Source organism: Pongo pygmaeus, chromosome 12, assembly GCF_028885625.2.
Source record: "Pongo pygmaeus isolate AG05252 chromosome 12, NHGRI_mPonPyg2-v2.0_pri, whole genome shotgun sequence".
Taxonomy (NCBI): Eukaryota; Metazoa; Chordata; class Mammalia; order Primates; family Hominidae; genus Pongo; species Pongo pygmaeus.
Window position 1 is genome coordinate 58,276,906 of NC_072385.2, and position 21,837 is coordinate 58,298,742.

At 39.4% G+C, this 21,837-nt stretch overlaps 1 protein-coding gene across 1 annotated transcript in view; it reads left to right on the forward strand.

Moving 5' to 3' along the window:
* Nucleotides 1–349: 349 nt before the first annotated feature.
* TACR1 (tachykinin receptor 1) overlaps nucleotides 350–21,837 on the forward strand; it is a 154,035-nt gene continuing 132,547 nt past the window's right edge. The window contains exon 1 of the mRNA XM_054476537.1: nucleotides 350–1,331. Coding sequence (XP_054332512.1) covers nucleotides 943–1,331 — 389 coding nt within the window. The 5' untranslated portion in view covers nucleotides 350–942. The remainder of the gene's footprint in view (nucleotides 1,332–21,837) is intronic.

Consider the following 21,837-nt stretch of genomic DNA (forward strand, 5'->3'; position numbering starts at 1 on the left):
CCCTGGAAGTTGATTGTCCTCCACTCCAGCTATTTCCCAAATCCTTCCTTCCTCCCAGCACCCCTAGTGCAACCACGATTCCAGTTGCGGACCGCATCTGTGTCAGTTACTTCCAAGCCACCTACTGCCCCCTCGCGGAGTGCGTGGGGCTCCCGGCTCGCAGACTCCCATGGCAAGTAGCAAGCAGCAAAAGGCGTGGTAGCTGCGGCGGTGGAATGAGACAGTTGTCAACAGCTGGCGCAGCTGCCGCGCTGCGCACCGGGACTGGCGAGTACGCAGCCCAGGTACTGCCCCTTCCCAGTGACGTCTCTGCAGGGGGTTATAAAAGCCTCGTGCGCAGCTAACTCTCGAGCTAAGCAACCCGAACCCAGAGGTGCCCGCGAAACTGCAGGCGGCGGCGGCGGCGGCAGCGGCAGCAAAAGCGAAGGAAAAATCTCCAGCTGGATACGGAGCTCCAGAATCCTGGCCATAGGCTCAGAACTTTTACAGGTCGCGCTGCAATGGGCCTCCACTTCGCTCCTAAGTCCTCACGCAGCACAGGGCTTTGCCTTTCCCTGCGGAGGAAGGCGAAATAAGAGTTGCAGGCAGCAGCAGGTGCATAAAGGCGGGGGATCTCTTGCTTCCTAGAACTGTGACCGGTGGAATTTCTTACCCTTTTTCAGTTTAACGCGAGAGATGCTGTCTCCAGACTTCTGAACTCAAATGTCTCCTGAAGCTTGAAAGTGGAGGAATTCAGAGCCACCGCGGGCAGGCAGGCAGTGCATCCAGAAGCGTTTATATTCTGAGCGCCAGTTCAGCTTTCAAAAAGAGTGCTGCCCAGAAAGAGCCTTCCACCCTCCTGTCTGGCTTTAGAAGGACCCTGAGCCCCAGGCGCCAGCCACAGGACTCTGCTGCAGAGGGGGGTTGTGTACAGATAGTAGGGCTTTACCGCCTAGCTTCGAAATGGATAACGTCCTCCCGGTGGACTCAGACCTCTCCCCAAACATCTCCACTAACACCTCGGAACCCAATCAGTTCGTGCAACCAGCCTGGCAAATTGTCCTTTGGGCAGCGGCCTACACGGTCATTGTGGTGACCTCTGTGGTGGGCAACGTGGTAGTGATGTGGATCATCTTAGCCCACAAAAGAATGAGGACAGTGACCAACTATTTCCTGGTGAACCTGGCCTTCGCGGAGGCCTCCATGGCTGCATTCAATACAGTGGTGAACTTCACCTATGCTGTCCACAACGAATGGTACTACGGCCTGTTCTACTGCAAGTTCCACAACTTCTTCCCCATCGCTGCTGTCTTTGCCAGTATCTACTCCATGACGGCTGTGGCCTTTGATAGGTGAGATTAGCCTTTGTGAAAAGGCGAGAAAGTACTCATAGAGGACCATGGCATTGCTATGAGGTTTGGGGCTGGATGGGGTATGGGTCAAGGGGAAGATTTGTCACCCATGCTCTGAAGGTTTTTTTACTGATCAACTGAGTCATTTGTTGATGGGGAACTTCATCTTATCTATTTCAACTTTTTTCTCCTCTTTTTTACCCATCACTATCTCTCTTCCTTTCAACACACATCCCCCTTTTCTTCATTTAACTCCCCTTTCTTCAACTCTTCTCCACTCATCTTCCTGACACTTTCAACTTCTGCTTTGCTCCTTTCCATATATTCCTTCTCCCCTTTACCCTTTCAGGCTGCAAACAATACCTAGGGTTTGGTCAAAGGACTAGACCCTGGATGGGGCTTTGCAAATTCCTCCAGGCCTGTTTTTCTGTCAGACAGCCTCTTGTTGCCTTCCTGTTTTAAGTACACCTAGAGGATTCTGGGACTTTCTGCTCCCACTGCAACTCTTCAGTTTGTTGTTGTAGTTGTTGTTGTTGTTTGGTTGGTTCGTTGGTTTTTGTTTGTTTGTTTGTTTGTTTTGGATGTGAAAGAGCATTTCATCAGTATCATAAGATACTCAGAATTCTAATGCAGTTTACTCTGTAATGCTAGGAATTCTCATTCAGGAATGAGAGACAGTTATGCTATCCTTAAGAAACTCCACGGATAGGGATCCAGGAAGCTTACCCAAGAGGTGTTCTAAATGTCTCCTGCAATGTAAAATGTATGTATTTAGCCTGTCTCTATCCACAGAGAAACATGCTTGGCAAAGGCATTTGAGAGCTCTTCCGTTCCTGCAACCAACAGGTTAGGGTTCCCAAAGCTGATTGAAAGTGAAAAGGTTGGCATTTCAAACACTGGGGCTGGTATTCTGGAATGAATGGCTCTTCAGGTAGCATGATGGAAAATTGATTATTGGAGCACAGCTCTATTGGTATTGTCTCCTTTGTGAGTATCCTAGGTCTCCAATGTGTATGTCTATGTGTGCACAGGTGTTAAATGTTTACCTGGGATGTGAAAGTATGCTTAAAACACCTACCACTGTGATTTTAAAATGGATTATTTTGATGTCCTTCCTGAGATAACTAAACGTGAGAAACCCAAAGAAGGAGCTAGGAGAAAACTTCAAAAAAAATTCCAAACTACTAACCCTCTTTGCATAAAGATTGTTTATAACTTGCAATTTATTAGAAGTCTTTTTTAGCTCCAGTAGTCAATGAACACTTTTAAAATCAGGGAAATCTTCATTTCCATCCTTTGCAGTGGTGTCCAAATACTGATTTGTTAGTTCCATGTACATCTCTCTATATGCAGCTCCTATGTGCTTACTATGTTTTATGTAAAACAAATTGTGGAAAATCAGTTTGTATTTTAAATGTAGATGGTAAACCAATTACTCAAAGTGGGAGTGAAATGAATTATTTTGCAAATTTATCTTTTGTACTACACTGGTTTTCAGATATTCAGTTTGCTGAAAGTGAGGTACACCTGTAAATCTTTCTGCATTGACATGCTCCTTTAATCTCATAACAGCTTCCTTAAACTTAAAAAAGTCAATAGCATGATATATAAGTGAATATCAGGGTAGTGAAACCTGATGCCATTTCAGCCTTACAAACACTCTCTTGATGCCCCCTAAATTAGACGGGAAGTTTTTTGGGGGGTTTTGTTTGCTTTTTCTGCACTGGGGCTTTGCACAAGCTCTAGGAAGACCTGTCAGTCAGTGTGAGCTGGAGCATTCAGTAGCTGATGGAGCACCAGCAGACAGCTCTCTCTTCTGGCTTACACAGAAACATGTTCAGCAGCGCTGATCTTTCCTCTGGAACTTAGAAGATTAGGGGTGGGGATAAGAATCAGAGTCCACACAGTGGATTGAGCAGGGAGCCAGATTTCAGCTCCGTTGTTGTTTTTCTCTAGGTAAACCATCGCAGAGCCCTGACCCTCTGTGATACCTGCTCAGTGAGACCAAAAGGTCTCGGGTGCCAGAGCTTTAGGAAATGACAGCAACAGGGAATGTCACCAGGTTTCCAACATGCGGATACAGCCCAGGGAGGTTATCAATGGCATGCCTAAGATTAGAGTTCAACGTAGCATTAGGGATGAGACTTCAGGTCTCTGTCTCCATGTCTGCCAAGTGCTCCTTCTGTTTTTTCTTGCTCAGCCTGGTGAACACACTATAAACTCACCCCCTCAGGCCTTCCAATGAATGTATTTCCTGCATGTGTGGTCATCCCTTCTCTCCCAAGAATGTATTGGAAAGAAAGGAGGCTTTAAGTCCTCTCCCTGTAAGTTATCTCCCTTTTCTCCAGCATGGAAATGCAGACTTCGAGGAAATATTAAATCAGCTGTTTGTGTATTCCTTGAATTTTTAACAGACAACCTTTGAATCAAGTCTTTAAAAATAACAGCAATGTGGTTTTCCTGATTGTAAAATTAAACCTGTTCACTGCAGAAGACTTGGGAAATATGAAGAGCACAAAAATCCAATCCCCCTTACCTAACCGACCAGAAGCAACAGCTGCTAACATTTGAATTTCTCTTTTATGACTATTACACTACATAATTGAGGTTAGATTCTATATAATTTTGTAGCCTACATTTTTCCATTGGTATTAATGAAAGACATTAATAACACCTTCCTGTGTTATTCAAAAGTTTTCAGAAACATAATCTTAATGGCTTCATACTATTCTATTCTGTGAATATGCTATTATTATTTACATAGTCATTTCTCTACTATTGTGTATTTAGGTGATTTCTAGATTTTTGCTATTATAATTAATAATCTAAGGAATATTTATATATGATAATTTTGTTTTGCCTTCTTGATTATTTTCTTAGGATAGATCCCAATAAGTAGAGTTACTACATCAAATAAAATGAATTTTTAAAAAGCTATATCTTCTCATTTTAAAGGATTTTTAAAGGAATTGCTGAGTCAAACTGTCTTGGTAAACTTTGTCAAATTTCCTGTTAGAACCAAGATATATGCAGAGAAAAAACTTCAGCTGCAGATTGCAGTACTAATTTAAATGTTTCCTGTAGTCTTTCTACAGGAAAGGTGGGGTGGGGTCAGGGAAGGAAAAAAAGGGAGCGGGGGAAAGGAAGGGAAGATAGGAGAGGGAGGGGAGAGGGAAGAAAAGTGGGAGGTGGGAAGGGGATAGGAGAGGAGGGGAGGGAAGAAATATCTCCATTAGAAAGAATTTTATTTTTTGAAGGCAGTGGTTACCTAGAATTTAAAAATGTTTTAGAGACAAATATAGCTAAATAAGATCAGGTTTACCTCTATCTAAACTCCAACAAATACCAGGGATTTTAGCTATTGAAACTCTATAATTTCTCTGACTTAGAATTTAAAAATTCTTTACAACTATAAAACTAAAATGTATGTACGATGTTTCATGAAATTTGAAGATGGGGGACACAGAGAGGTGATGACTCCCCCCTCAACACCCCCGTTCCCCTAACCCCCATTTTCAGGAGTTGGTGACAATTACTGGTTCTATTATGATGCTCTGGCAAGTACTGTGGAGCAGAATCTAAGAAAGGAGTAGAGGAAGGGAGGCAATCTCCAAGCCCTGCAGGGAGCTGGGGAATGGGCAACAGATAACCTGATTTGAAACCACGCACATAGCAACAGGAGCAACAGGGAGGTCCAGACAAACACTGGCCTGGTATCACTGCTTCTCTACCTGGTAGGGGCAAGCATAATTTCAGCAAACTGAAAGGTAACAGTTGCTCACTCAGACTCCAAATAAAGATGGTCTCTCTGAGACCAAAAAATATAGTTGCCCAGAGAGAGTAATGGTTGAAGGCAAAAGAGGAATTGAGCTCTCTGAGGGAGCTGATAATGTAAAAGAGGAACCTAGAACTAAAACATGAATAAATCACAAAAACTTTGTCCACTGAACTCGTGTCTACACACTCTGTCCCAGCCATACTCAGCTACCAATTTAAATATCCTGCTTTCCAGGTCTCTATTAGACCTGCACTCTGTCCTTGAACTTTACCTTGTTGGTTGAACTGCAATCTCATTGTTTATCTCAAAGCAGTCTTTCCTCACCCCACCTGGAGGGGGAATTAAATTCCAGGATCCTTTGCACTAATTTGGATGGCCCTGGAAACCCATTACCATGCACTGCTGTGATGCTGTGAATGGCCATTCACTAGAAGCTCATTGGCCACAACTGGCCCTGTCTTTTCCAATGTCAGCATTGATGTGGATCAAAATGGAGTTTGTTAATTCTCAGATGGGTCATTTAGATTTCAGGGCCTTTCTTCAGGAGGTTCAATGCCCACCTCCTCTCTGGAGCTGCTCCGTTGCACTCGCCACACTCTCTCCCTACTCCTGGGAGCCTGCAGTGTCCTGAATAGTCAAGGGTGTTACTTTTAAAAAACTGGAAGAAATCATAGTTTGAATTGAAGGCAAATAAGAATAATTCTCAACATAAAAGCACATAGTACAAGCACAAAACACTGTTACTATTATTGTTGCTGAATTAGAATGAGGATCATGAGACAGAAACACCATCACACTTAGATAAAGATATTCAGTCTATCAAGTGTTGATGCCATCAAGGTAAGGTGATGTTTCCTAACTCACAGCCTTGTTTCTTCCCTCAAAGGGCTATATATGAAGGCAAATAAGACTGATTTAGAGGTAACTAAAATATAAGTTATTAAGTAAAATGTTTCATATGGGTTGTACAGATATATTCTATAGGAGACAAGAAGAGGGACATCCTGCCCAGCAGTGATGAATGATCAAGGAAGACCTCAAGATAGGGCAATTGAGTTGGGCCATGAAGATTAGATAAGATTTTTAGAGAAGATGATAAAAAAAAAAAAAAAAAGAAATGACCTTTCAGGTAAAAGAAGCTGTATGACAGAAGCATGGAAGTCAAGTGTTGCAAAGTGCCTCAGGTCAACGACAGACTGATTCAACTGAAGTGAATTCACAGGTGAATCAGGGAATGAATTGAGGAGTTGCCCGGAAGAAAATGAGAATACTCTATGTTGAATTTGACGTGAAAATATAATGATTAGTTAGACTGCCCGACAAGAAACTTGAGAAGTGAGGCTAGAGAATGACAAGCCAGGGATCAAAGAGACAGTATCAGCACAGAATGGTAAGAGGAAATAAAATTAGATGGCAATGAAGGAAATGGCCTCTTTCCTCATCCATCCATCCATCAAACCACTATTGAGCACTTACTGTGTGCCATATTCTGAGGCAGTAAGACATTGCCTTTGCCATTGTGTTCTCAGTCTTTGGATATTAACAAGGTCATGAACAGCATATAACCCAATGCAATCAATGCCATGCAGAGGGAGCAGAGTCAAAGCAAAGAACTACCCTTGGGGATATGGGAAAGACTTCCTGGTAAAAGGAGAAGGAGAAGGAGAGGGAGGGCAATAGAGGAGAGAGGAGGGAGGGGAGAGAAAAGAGAAGGAGGAGACAGAATGAAAGAGAATGAAGAGAAAGAAGAGGAGGAAAACGACAAAGAGGAAGAGGTGCAGCAAGGCACAGTGAAATGAATGTGGAGTTTTGTTTTTTAATTAGCTTCAAGAGCACTGGATTGAGAATACTCATAATAATTTATTAATATCCATCATTTGGAAACTAGAAAGGAAGTTTTGTGTTAATAAAATTGATAATGATATCTTTTATTTATGTTCCCTCCAGTCCATTGTCTCATTTAATCTTCATGATGCCAATGAGGATTCTGTTTCAACCTAGAAGAGCGATTAGAAACAATTTCTTTTAGCATTGTCCTCCCACTCTCCACCCCCTCACAGCTTGAAGACCCATGCAATTTGCTTTTATGTGCCTTAGACATCTGCCTACATGCTCCTGCACTTGGTGGCTTTTGGATGATACCTCATTTAAGGAAAACTGTCATTGGAGGCAGAAAAGCAATGTAAGAGTCCTATCACACAAGAGAAAATATGAGAGGCCTTTTTGACAATTTTCCACCCAAATAAAAGTTCAACTGCACAACTTTCCAAACAGGGCCATTGTAAGAGTACCAAACTCTGCTTAAATATTCTACTCTATTTTTCCCATTTGCTAAATTCAATAAATTATTAAATCATCACAAAATTCTTCCTTTTCTTGAAATGAAATTTGCCTCTTTGGTTTTAGACTATTCCTACTTGTCTCAGGCCTCTTCCATGTAGCAGGCTTTCCAGTAAGTATAAGGATAAGGTATTAAGCTTCCATTTATCTTGAAGCATCCCCAGCTCTGGTTAACTGTCCCTGATTCCTCCAACTTTACATCATCGTCATTAGTCTCTATTGGTTATTTCCATTTGTTAACGGCCCTCTTAAAAGGAGATGACCAGAACGGAGTTACCTTACTACCATCACTCTGTCTAGCATCACCTAGACACCTAGGACTGGCATCCTCCCTAGTGACCTTGCTGTCGTCTTTGACTTAGCTCAGTGCTTATACTAAGATGCTGTCCTTGACCTGCAAGTCTAGCTGAGGTGTCCTTATATTTCCACAGCGTTTATCCCATGGTGTTGCAACTGTCTGTACCTTGTCTATCTCTCCCACACCTCCCTGCTTACTAGATTGCAAACTCCATGAAAACAGGGATCCCTTATTTTGTTTCCTGTTCCCAGCACCTATCCAAGTGCCTGGCACAGAGTAGGTACTCATTAAAATGTGTGCATCATGAGCAAACTGACCATGCTTCTCTTCTGCTCACATCAGCCAAAATCTGAAAACCAGACCCGATGCCTCAAGCAGACCGTACAGCACACTTACGATGCTATGCCTTGATGCAAAATAAAAACTTGGCCAAATTTCTGCCTACCATAAAGGTTTGTTACAAAACAGAATGCTTTTGATTCAGAACCCCCGTTCTATAATAACCATGGCTTCTAACTCACACTTACTTCTTCCACACTCCAGTTGACTGAGCCCCACAGGATACCTGACCCACACCTTGCCACCCTCAACAGGTATTGTGCCCCAGGAAAAGACTTCCGATTGGAGGAGGTGCTTATCATTTCCATCTTACCTGCTGTCTACCCAGGCATACCAGAAACTCAGAGAGATGAAAATGATAAGCACCTCCTCCATCTTATGGACACTTCTCTGGCCTAACTGCTGTAAACCCCCTGGATTTTTCTCTAACATCCCCCACTAGCAGCAGGTGCACTCTCCCCTCTACTTGTCCTTGCTGAGGTGAAACCAGGAGAAACCTACCCTCCACCCAGCCCTCCAACTTCTGCATCCACAGTAGTTATCTGATTGCTCACACCATATTAAAATACGATAGACACAGGAAAATTCCAGCATGAAGTGGTGCATGTGAAGTCCCATGTATGTGAGACTGACTGGGGAACTGGCTTACATTGCCCCAAACTTCTCTTTTGCCACCTTGAGAGACTTCAATTCCACCTCAGTGGAAGGGGAAATATGAAGCTCTCTGGATGAGGAGCACCAAAGATGAAGAGGTGCTTTATGATGACCTGGAGACATACTAATCGGCATGAGTTTTAATGCTACATATGAACTGCTCAAGGAAATTTGTCTAAGCAGCCCTGGGCCTGATCCCCTGCCCTTCTCTTGTATAGTTCTTAATCTACTTTCCAGTTCAGCTTTATCACTATGTTTAATATTTGAGATTCCCCGTTGAGTGCCTTTCATGTCTTTTGTATGAGCGCACCCTTTAATAAACTTACTCCTAGCCTTTGGCAGTAGAATGGTTAGGAAAGAGCCCAGGTGATGGGTTCCAGTGCTGGTTCTACCACTTACTAGCTATGTGTACATATGCAAGGTATTTAACCTATCTGGGCCCCCAGTTTCCTCAACTGATAAAATGGATATAATGAAACTTACCTTGTAGAAGGTAAGAAGAGAGGGAAAGATTTGAAAAGCCTGACATCCACTAAATACCACTAAAATACCAATTAATAGTAATTAATATTATGCTTTCTAGTAAACTCTGACACACAATCATATCCATTATACGTGTCCATTCTTGTCTCAGCCTCCTCCTGGATTCCTTCTACATCAAGTACAATAGCTACAGGGTAAAACATTTATGTTCTTCCCCCTAAAGATGGTAGTTTAAAACTGTCCTGACTGGGTCAGCAAATCTCTTGCTAAATGCTTTTCAACCTTCTTTCCATCTTTGGAAATGTACACACAGTCTACCAGTAGTCCATCATTTGGATATTGTATATCATGGTCCAGAAAACCCAAATGTTTTCTTTTACACCATCCCCTAAGCATTCATTTCCAATCCTTTATGTCGCAAAGTCACCACCCTTATATGGAGTGAGCATCATTGTTTAATATCTGAATGAGAATGTGTTCATTGCTAAAAGCTCTTATAGCTGCATGAGTTTTAATTGATATTCAATTTGTTGAAGTTACAGTGCTTTTTAGCCTTTGAACATATTTTATAAATCATGGAAGTTTTCTTATAAATCTAGTTTGTGTGCATTAAAGTATGAAACATTCATTTGCCTTTGTTCTTTGACTAAAGCTCAATAAATCTTTAAACATGAGATAGAATACTTCCAACTAAATATTTGAATACCATTTTCAAACTTAATGAAATCAATCTTACATATTTTTATTAGTCACAATTTTTATAAGCTTAACAAATCAAATAATCTTTAAAAATGTAAACAGTATTTATAAACTTGATTAATTAAATTCCTCTAAGCATTTCAAACTATACTCACAAATTTGATACATCTGGCTTTGTTAAAATCTTCAAATCCCTAACAGGAAGACTTACAAATAGAAGAAACAAAATCTTTCTCAGGACTTACTTAGTTCTTGTAAGACTAATAAATCAAAACTTCTAAATTTAGCATACAAATTCTCTTAAAGCATTTCAACCTCCTGAGAATTAAACTGATAAATTCAGGTTCTCCTGAGCATCCAAACATTGACTACAAAATTAATTCATTAAATCCTCCTAGGTGTTACAATTAAAATTGCAAATCTTGTAAGTCAAATTCTCTAATATATCAGATTATCATTTCCAACATCTTAAAAGCAAATCACATACAAAGCAATGTATATTGATCACAAAACTCACTACTACACATGCGCTACTTACATAGAAGTACCATTTCTTTATTGCCTACTTTTTAAAAATGCTGTCTTAGAGTTACAAAGTCATACAAACAAAAGTGGCAGAATCATCTTCTCTGTAAGAGGCAGCCGAGGTTCTGGAATCAGGGGTTGAGTTGGAGACCCAAATCTGGCTATGCCTCACAGGGGTCTTGCCCAGAGCTGCATCCCAATACCTGAGCCCCTCTCACGGTGGAGCTCTGCCTGCCTGGTGCCTACAGAGTCCACTCATGCTTTTCCACTGGAATCAAGTTTTGTAGTTCCAGTGTAAATCCTTGACTGATTTGCATAGATGGAATCACACACAGCCTCATCCCACCCCTAGTTTGCATCCTTTATCTACCTGATTAAAGTTAACTACATTCTACATTTTACCTTTTTATTGACATGAAAAAAATGACCAAAAAGAAAAAAGAATCACCACAAGACCTGGTCCTTAAGTTGCCTTTTTGAGATTCTGAGGTCATGAAAAATATGTGCCAGATTTTTTCTGGATGTATCCTATTTACCCACATAAATCATCAAAAATATTGTAGTATGTGTTGGGTTTAACAAAGCCAGGCTCTCAGTATGGTTCCAACCTGTACTCTTATAAAGAAGGTCTACAGAGCAGCTTTCTTTCCTCTTGGCATGAGGTCGTCAGTGGCAGGGACCTTCTTCCTGGAGCCTGAAAACCACCTAGTATCCTTGAATCCTCCAATTGGATGATTAGAGATTCCTTCTTTAAATTAACTGGGTTTCCCCTTGAGGCCAGAGCCTTATGGCTTTTTCATAGCCCTAGGAGTGCTGGGTTTCTTCACCTTCCCTTCCACTTTATTGCCATTATTTCAGATAATAAAAAATAATCTGCAATGATACTCTGCCTTTACAGCTCAGCCCAGTGCCCTTAGCCACAGATGGACTGATGAGCAGCCACCTTCACAAATCACACAGCTGCCTGAGCTCATGAGGGGAGAGTGCTGAGCAGTCATGCTAGCAACACCTCTGTTCTCTCTATCATAGAATATAATTGAGACACTAATTTTTAAAAACCTCATGTGCACATTGAGTGGCATGTGAGGAGATTAGGAGCATAAGCTTAAATACCCACTTTGTATGATTTATTAATTTTATTTTACTGTGGAGAAACATCCACTTGAATAGTTAATATGTTTTCATAAAAGAATTTGTCTGACTCTGAAAATGTTTAAACAAAAGAAAACCCTACAAACAACTGAGATACTCTTCTAAATAGTCCCAGGGAGCCAAGGGGAAATTTCAAATGCCTTTAGAATTCGTGATGGGAACCAAAATGAATGCAGCCCTGAGCTTGAAATACAACGAGTTAGCTCAACAACTTAGCTGGGCTCTTCAAACATGAGCTAGGAAGATAAAAGAGAAAACTTCATTGGAATTTTCGTGATTTAACAAATTTCATTTTTTAAATTTGTTCCTGAAGTTCTTTTCTCTTCCCAGCTGGAATGATGAGGGGGTCTGGAAGTTAATGTGTTAAAGATTCAGCTAGATTACCTGCCAAATCAAAGCCATCATAGGTTTTCAATGATCCAATTAGGACACTGTGATCCTAAGACTTTAGGCAGAATGCAAAGAAGGCGCGGACACTATTTCCTTCGTTTTTGTTGGTTTCCCTCCAGTAATGCTATAACCAGCTAGAGTCTGCATTGAGGCAATCCCCAATCCTGCTTCACAAATGCATGAACCCAAATTACTGCTCCATTCCCTTCACAGCCAATCCAATTTACTAAGTTGAGTTGAACCAAGAGAAGAGCAGCTAATTAAAATCACACTAAGGTAGGAACAATATGGACGTCTTTCTACCTCCAAGGTCCCATTTGTATCTTAAAATGGGAATGTGTTCATTCTAGTTACCTACTCCTTGAACAGGAAAGATTGTAGAGGATTAAAACTAACTTAGACCTCGGAACTGTGCCAATATGGAATGTAAGAGGTGCCGGAGTTTAGGTAATACAGAAGTATCCAGAATTTGGCTTTCAAAAAATAGTCCCAGGTATCCACCAAGGGGTCTGCTGGAGGATACTGGGGTGGGGATCTGTCACCACGAGCTGTCAAACTGCTGTTGAAAGATCTTTTCCTGTCACAGGCAGAATTATCTCTGCCCTGAGGTGCTAGTGCACTCTACATTTGTTTGCGTATTTGCTTCTGTCTTCTTCAGACTTCTTATAAGTCACTAATTGTCTTGATAAATATGTAACATCTTTACAACCTGGAAGGATGTTAAGAAGGGACTTGGAATATATTCCGAGTGGAATATATTCTCAGCCAGTCCAGTGGGTTGGGGTTAAGGGCAGCAGGGCAGTGCTACTGAGATGGCCAAAGCAGATTCTTCACCTCTCCTGCATCTTCATCAATGAATTTGTGCTGTTTACAAATCCTGGGGCGAGGGCCAGTTTTCCAAGAGCTGGGCTTTCTGCCAGGGTCTGTCTGGACCCACATGTCATCTGGAAGCTTTCATCCTTTTTCCTTTGTCTGCATCTTTCCTTTCTTTTTTTCTCTGTACACCTGGATAAAAATTCCTTGCTTCATTTCCTCCCAATCCTTCCTCAGCATTTTGAAAATAGCACAGCTTCAATAAATGTCCATGACTGAAAAATGGAGATGAAACAGATGAAAACAAAAACTGCTGTATATAAAACAGTTGATGAGTACAGCAATAGAAAAAAATGCAAATTACTAACATTCTGATTAAGCAGATGAGCCCAGAAGGATCCCGAAAAGATTCTTGAGGCTGTTCATTTAGGTAAGAACTTAAGCCACCTTTTTTTTTTTTTAAGAAAAATAACTTACTATTGAATATTACCTGCACAACTCCAATGTTTTTCTGATCACATTTTAGTTTAAATTTAGTTTAATATAGTTAAATTATAAATAAATCATAAAATATTACATACTTATTAAAGAGAATTAGCAACTTACAAAAAAATAGTTTGAAGAAAGATAAATGTAAAATCAATGCTCATCTCACTGCCCAAGCACCACTATTGTCAGTTCTTAGGAATTATTTCATGCCAAGACTTTCTTTCTTTCTTTCTTTTTTTTTTTTTTTTTTTTTGAGACAGAGTCTTGCTCTGTTGCCCAGATTGGAGTAAAATGGCATGATCTCAGCTCACTGCAACCTCCACCTCCCAGGTTCAAGCATTTCTCCTGCCTCAGCCTCCTGAGTAGCTGGGATTACAGGCGCGAGCCACCAAACCCAGCTAATTTTTGTATTTTTAGTAGAGACGGAGTTTCACAATGTTAGCCAGGATGATGTTGATCTCTTGACCTCGTGATCCACCTGCCTCAGCCTCCCAAAGTGCTGGGATTACAGGCGTGAGCCACTGTGCCCGGCCCAAGACTTTCTTTCTATGCATAGAATCTTCATAATTATAGTCCTATAGCATATACAATTTTATTTTTGTTTTACATAATAAAGTAAGTATATTTTATGTAATAAACTTTATAAGATCATGCCAAGTGGTTACAAAGTATCGTAATTTAAATAAACCCTCATGCTTAAACGCTGGGGGGTGTTTTGAGATTTTGCTACAACATATAATTTGTCATCAATATGTTTTAGCAAAACTAGCACACATGGATGATTATTAGGATATATTCTTAGAAGAAAAGTTGTTTGTTCAGAGTGTTAGCCATCTTAAGCCTTTTGCTTCATTCTGTTAAGCCACTCTTCAGAAAGCTTTAGTAATTTGCAGTGTGAAACAGAATATATAGATCCAACATATTGGAGTGTTCCTTTATCCATATTCCTAACAATTTTACAAAAATCTTTTCCAATTTAAAAGATTAAAATGTTAGTTATGTTTGCACTTCTTACTAGTGAGTATATTCTAATATATTTGTTATTCCTTTGTATTTGTGAATTAATAGAGTTTTAAATTTAAATCTTAATTTTTAAATTCCATATTGAATTGCAGAAACTAAATGTTAGGCTATATTAAAGGCTATAACCTTTTGATGGTCATGTGATGTAAAAATTTTTTATATTTCAGGTTAAAATGTTCATTTCTTTTTCGGTGATTATTTTATATTATTTTGTGTTGTTATGTCTATCTGCCTTTTCTTTTGTGCTTTCTCCCTTTGTTATTATGCTTAAAAAGATCTTCCTCAACTCAAAAGTAGGCAAATATGCATAAATAATTTCATTTACTGTACTTTTATAATTTAGTTGTTGTTTAATATTCCACTCCAATAATTTAATGTAATTAGTTACCTCTTTTTTAAATGTCATGTAAGTTTATCCTATTGTTCAAACACCATTTATTGATTGATCATTTCCCTACAGATTAGAAATATTACTTTGTCCTACCATGAATTTTATTTATATTTAGGCTTTCTCTGCTCTATCTACTTTGTTGACTATTTCTTTAATCGTATCAACATGCATATATGCTTCCTGATAAATTCTGGATTCATAATCTAAAACACCCTTATGGATAAGTCCTGTTGAAATTTTTACTGGAAATACAATAGATGCATTAAATTTAGAAATTAGCTTTGGAAAGAATTATTAGCATATCAAGTTTTTTTCAGTGTATGAACATGATGCATAGTCTATGTAGTTGAGCTTTTAATATCCTTTCTTTATAGTTTTTTACATTTTTCTTCTATAGATCCCACACATTTTTTAAAAAGTTTTATTATATATTGCATAATACATAATGTAGAACCTAATATATATCATATTACCACATATGTTGTATATAAATTATATATATAAATTTAACATTTTTGGTTGCTAACAAAAATACAATATTTCCCCTTGGTTTTTTTTCTAATGGATTATTATTGGTGTACTAGAAGGCTATTGATTTTTTAATACTTATTTTGAAAGCAGCTATCTTAATAAGCCCTGTAATTCAGTTGAAGTTCTAATGATTTTTCTGTTTTTTTTTCTCAGGTTTTCCTCAGATAATGGCATAGTCTATAAATCATTATCACCTTTAATCTTACATCTAGTGTCTGTGTCCTTTACTTTTTTTATTAGATCTTTTAGAACAAGTTAATTAAAATTCATGATCATAAGCACCTTTTTTTAACCTGTGATGGTAATGTTTCTCTTAATATAATTGTTAAATATGTTGCCCATTGGCTTAAGACAGACATTTTAAAATTACATCATTTAATTTCTAGTTTACTAAGAGATTTAATCAAATCTAGATACTTAATTTGCCAATTGTGTTTTTGGCATCTATTAATACATTTTTTCCTATTGCCTACTTTGCTAATCTTCAACTGTTCTAGAACTCCTAGAATAAACAATACCTGATCTTGTGCTTTGTCCTTTTAGCACACTACTAGATTTACTTGCTAACATTTCATTTACGTTTTTGCATCCTTGCTATAAAATACAACTCACATAAGCTTTAACTTTTTAATGCTGTCTTTTCAAGTTTAGGTTTAGGGCCATGAATAAGTGAAATAAGTATTTTCTAAAATTCTGTTGGCTGAAATAAGCGAACTTCAGTGAGAAGCTTTTCTTCCAACCAATTTCCTAAATAATATCAATTCCTTATTTTTCTCTGTTTACTCATCACGCAGTAGCACAGGACTTTTGCTGAGCCTTTCAGGTGAAGCAAAAGAATAAAAGAAATAACACAATACATTATTGACACAGAAAACTAATGGGAATGGAGTCTTCACAGTAGTTTGAGGATTTTACCGCCTCAGCTTAAGGGCTCTGCCAGAAAATGATATAAACTCAGAGAAAGAAACCCAGCTGTGTACTCCTTTCTGGGGTGATCAAGGCAAAACCCAGCTTCAGACAGAGCAGGGGAGGGACTACTGCAGCGGTTCTCAGTGAGCAGAACTTCAGTGCTCCATCTTTTTCCTGCCGTAGTACACGGTTTTCCCAGGAGACACATCCTTATGGGCACAGATTTTGACAAATCCCAGGGAAACATAACAGATAAGCAAAGTATAGCAATGCAGATTTTTCACTTGGCTGTGCATTTTGTAAGACATTTGACAAGACTGTGATTAATATAGCTGTTGATTTAAGGATCTCAATAATTAACTTTTTTAGAGAAAAAACATAGATAAATGTTGCAATGTTTAAAAATTAAACTTTTCTTTTAAAACACTAAGTTTCATTTTTTCCAGGCTCTCTCTTCCCATAAACTATACAAGTAAGACAAGCAAGTAGATACTATTGAAGAAGAAATAGAAATAAATCTTACTTTGTGCCTCCAATGTGTTCTTATTGCATATAAGTTATTGGCTTCTAACGTTATTTTTAATACAAGTCAGGTTTGGCACATTTTCTTTTTATCATGACTTTGCTTTGTTGTTATCTTCTACTGACATTGAACACGCTCACGCTTGTAAATGTAGATCTAAATATTTATAGAGCTCCTACATCATATATACCTGAGCTTCAGGGATACAATAGCAAGAATCAGACATGATTTCTGCCCTCCAGGAGCTTACAGTCAATTGGGAGAAATAAGTATTAATAAGACATTAATCCAATGATTATTCACATCATTGTATAATTATGAACTGTCTTAAGAGCTAGTAAAGAACATTAATGCTATGAGAGTACAGAAATACGTCGCTTAACAAAGGGGATACGTTCTGAGAAATGTGTCATTGGGTGATTTTGTCATTGTGCAAACATCAAGAACAATATGTAAGAACTTACACAAATCTAGATGGTATAGCCTACGATACACTTAGGCTATATACGGAATACCCTGTTACTCCTTGACTACAAACCTGTACAGCATGTAATTGTACTAAATACTGTAGGCAATTTGGAACACAATGTTAAGTTTTTGTCTATCCAAACATACCATCCCATAGAAAAGGTAACGTGTTGTGCTACGACATCACTAGGCAATAACAATCTTTCAGCTCCATTATAAACTCATGGAACCACCATCATATACTTAGTCTGTTATTGACTGAAACATTGTTTTGTGGCACATGGCTGTATATGAAAATTCACACTGTCAGTATGGTTCAGGGCTGAAATCTAAAGGAAGAGCGGGAGTTCAGGGTGAGAGTGTCAGGGGTGGGCATTGTGGCAGATGCTATAGATTGACCACATACAAGCCATTTACCATTGCCTCCCCTTTGCCGTCCCCTACTAGTGATGCTGTCCACATCCCAGGCTTCCTTGCAGGGAGCACAGGCCATGAGACAAATTTTGGGGCAATGGGAGTACAGGAGAAGTCCCTAGGTTGAGCGTCTCTTCCTGAATAAAAAGGCAACAGCCACAAGGAGAAATGCTTTTTCACTCTTAGCTTTCCCCCTTCTTGCTGTCTGAAACACAGGCGAGAGGCCTGGAGAAGAACACCAGGTTTCATCTATGAGAACAAGCCCTGTCTAATCCTTAGCCCAAGCTAAGGATTGTGGATCAGAAAGTTAGAAAGTACCTGGAATTCCCTTGAGTACATCACTGATCCACAGACCAGCTCTAAACTGACTAGCTCTGGGCTTCTTGTTAAGAAAAGCAATGAAACCTCTAGTTCTTTGAGTGCTTGATAAACAGATGTTCTGTTATTTGTAACCAAATACAGTCTCAGCTAATTAAGAGGAGTGAGATCAGGTTGGGAGGAAAGAATTGTAAACAAGTTAACTGCATTTATGAAAACCCTGGGCAGGAGGAAGCATGACTCCTTGGAGGATCAAATACTTTTTATTTATACTTTCCATCTCTTACATTAAAAATTTATCCATGAATAAAATTAAAACAAAAAGGGAAGAAACATAAAATCACAACTTATAAGCACTATGGTAATTCATTACCACACCAACTATTAATGGAGCCTCAGTAACAGAAACTCACTGCAAGCTGGAGTTCAACTAGATAGTCTGAGCATTATTGGAATTTGACACTATGAATTCATCATTTATTTCATACTCAGAAAAGCAAATGAATGAGAGTGACATGACCATAGGGATAATGTTTAATCCACTATGGTTTTTAAAAATAATTCTAATATCTCACTTTATATGGGGAAAGATAAATTAATTTTAACATCAGACAGTTAAGAACCCATGGTCTGGAGTATGTTTTCTTTGTCATTTTTTTTCTCCCTTAATGAACTTGCTCAGATTATGTTCCCTTTTTTTCTTTTTAAATTATTTTCTAGATGTTTTTAAAGGAAATTTTGGAAAGAAGCTTTTCAAAATGACCGCTCAATTTTTAAATTCATATTTGTTTTTGAGGCTAATAAAATTAAGAGGAGTGGGAGAATGTTGAAGAGTGGGGGAGAAACAATTGGTAGTGATTCCAAATAGGAAGTTATTATGATATTGAGGCAAAATATTATTCAAAACATAGGACTGGGGAAACAAGATTCCAGAGATTTGGGGGTGGAATTGGATGATTTAGTAGGCCATTAGATGTTTGCAAGGGAGTAAAGAGTTAGAAATGAGAATGTGAGAAAAGTTAAAGCTTCTCCCAGTTTACCAACTTGGCAGACTGCTGGACAGATGGTTAAATCAGGAACATGGAGCAGGTTGTAAAAAAGCATCTACATATTCACTGTAAAATGTCTACAATATCCACTGTAGAAATTCAACAGTAATTTATTGAGCCTCTGCTGTATCAGTTATATATTGCCACAATAACGTTGTGTAACAAACAACCACATGACCTCAGCGGTATACAGTGAACTATTATTTAGTTCATTAGTTTGGAGCATTCAGTGAATTTGGGCTGTGCTTGTCTGAATCTTCTCTGGGCTCACTCACATGCCTGGGGCCAACCAGCTGCCAACTGATATTATCTGGGTCCTGGAGGGATGACTGGGGCCACTCGGCTCTGCTCCACATGCAGTTCATGCTTCCACAGGCTAGCTAAGGTATGCTGTCATGGTTATCCTATCACAGCAGGATAATTTTGGATTTGAAAAGTGCAAAAGGCACACAGACACATGCAAACACCTTCTCAAGTCTATGCTTGTGTCATATCTAATACCTCCCACTGGCCAAAGCAAGTGCTACAACCAGACCAGATTTAATGTAGGGGAGCTATATTCTACCTCTTCAGCGACAAGAACTGCAAACACTCATAGAAAAGGGCAAGTATACAGAGAGGGATAAATAGTTGGGACCATTAATGTAATTAATACACACATCAACTATATGCCAGTATTGTTCTAGAGTCTAAGGATACAGCAAAGAACAATAAAAGCCCTTATTCTCCGTTTAGAGTGACAGACACCAAGTAATAAACTATAAAATATGCAATTTTGAGTACTGACAAGGGTAAGAGGATAGAGAGTCATAGAAAGTAGAAGGAAGCTATTTAAAATAGGGAGATTACAGAAGCCTTTTCTGAAGAGATGATACTTGAACAAAGACCTGGAACCTGCCATGTGATGATCTTAGTGAAGGACTTTCCAGGTAGAAGGGACAGCTAGAATAAAAGACGCCAAAGCAGGAATGATATTGGCAATAAAGCCTGAGTGGTTGGACTGGAGTGAGTCAGGGTAGAGGCTAGGGAAGAAGGTCATATGTAGACCACAATTATTAGTCAGGGCAGGCTATGATATGCTGGAGTAACTGGCAAACCCCCAAATCTCAATGGCTTTATCATGCAGCTTATTCATCACTCAGTCTAAGTCTACTCTACTGTAGGCACAATTTCTGTCCTGAGAACCTCCCTGAAAACATTACTTGGTTGCAGGTTGTTTCTGTCATGTGGCTCAGCCATCTCATCCTGAGTCCTTGGTTGCTACATTAAAGGCGGAAAGAACTGAGAATTGCACAGGAGGTTTAACCTGTCCCAGTCCAGAAGCAATACACATCACTTCTCTTCGTAGTCCATTACCAAGAGCTAGTCACAAGGCCAGGCCAACTTCAAGGGCTCTGGAAAATGTGGGCAAGCCTATGAATATTTAGTGAGCATTAAAAGTCTCTGCCACCACAAGATAAGCTTAGATTTCATTCTATGCATGATAAGAAGCAATTTGAGGATTATTAGCAGGGAAGGGACATGATCTTATCTACAGTTTTAAAAGATCATTTGGCTGATGTGTGGCAAATGGACGGTAAGGGGCCAAAAGTGGAAGCAGGAAAACCAGTTAGAAGTTCTCCTGTGGTGACCCCAGGAATGAGATTATGGTAGCTAAAACCAGGGTCCGGTGGTAGACATGGTGAGAAGTGATCAGATTTGGGAGACATTTTGAAAGTAAAGTCAAAGGATTTGCTGATGGAATATATGTGAAATAGAAGAGAAAAAAGCAGTCAAGAATGACTCCTAGGTTTGATGCTGAGCAACTGGGAGAATGCTGATTTCATTTACAGAGATGGGAAAGACTGGAAAAGAAATGGTTCAAGAACAGAAATGAGGAGTCATTTTGGTCCCAGGAAGTTTGAGATAGGCAGTAGATAGACAAGTAGAGATACTGCATGAATAAGCAGTTGATTTTTAAACCTGGAGTTCAGGGGAGCAATAATGTCTGGGATACAGATGTGAGACTTCTTGACATATAACTAAAACCATAGGACTGTATACAATCACCCAGGAGAAAGAGGGAGATAGAGACATTTTCCCTGCCTGAGCCCTGGCGAACTCTAAATTTAGAAAATCAGGATGATGAGATGGAACTAGCAAATATGACCAACAAGGAATAATAGCCAATGAGTTAAGAGAACTAATAGGTCAGGTATTCTAGAAGTTAAATAAGAAAGCATTTCAGGAAGAAGGAAGTACCTACGTGTCATGAACTGCTGAGAAGTTAAGTAAAATGAGGACCAAGACTGGACCACTAGATTTGACAAGACGAGATCATTACTCACTCAAGAGTGGCTTCATTAAAGTGGTGAGCTAACAGAAGAATGTGAGGGGAGAATTGGAGTTATAAGTGGGAGAAAAGAGAAAGTATATTAGGTAGAAAGGTCATTGATTTAAGGGAGTTTTTTGTTGTTGTTGTTGTTGTTGTTTTTAATGGGGAAAGGTATTGTAGCATGTTTAGAAATAAGAATGGGGAAATTGTCAGGTGCAGTGGCTCACACCTGTAATCCCAGCACTTTGGGAAGCTGAGGCAGGCAGATCACCTGAGGTCAGGAGTTTGAGACCAGCCTGGCCAACATGGTGAAACCCTGTCTCTACTAAAAATACAAAAATTAGCCAGGTGTGGTGGCGGGTGCCTGCAATCCCAGCTACTTGGGAGGCTGAGACAGGAGGATCTCTTGAACCCAGGAGGCGGAGGTTGCAGTGAGCCGAGATGACACCACTGCACTCCAGCCTGGGCAACAAAAAGCGAACATCTGTCTCAAAAAAAAAAAATGAGAAATTGAAAGAAATGTATGATGCTAGTGAGGAATGAATGAATGCAGGAGCAAAGGTTTTAAGTGAGCATATAAGTCCAGGTTGTCCTTCAAAGTGAAGT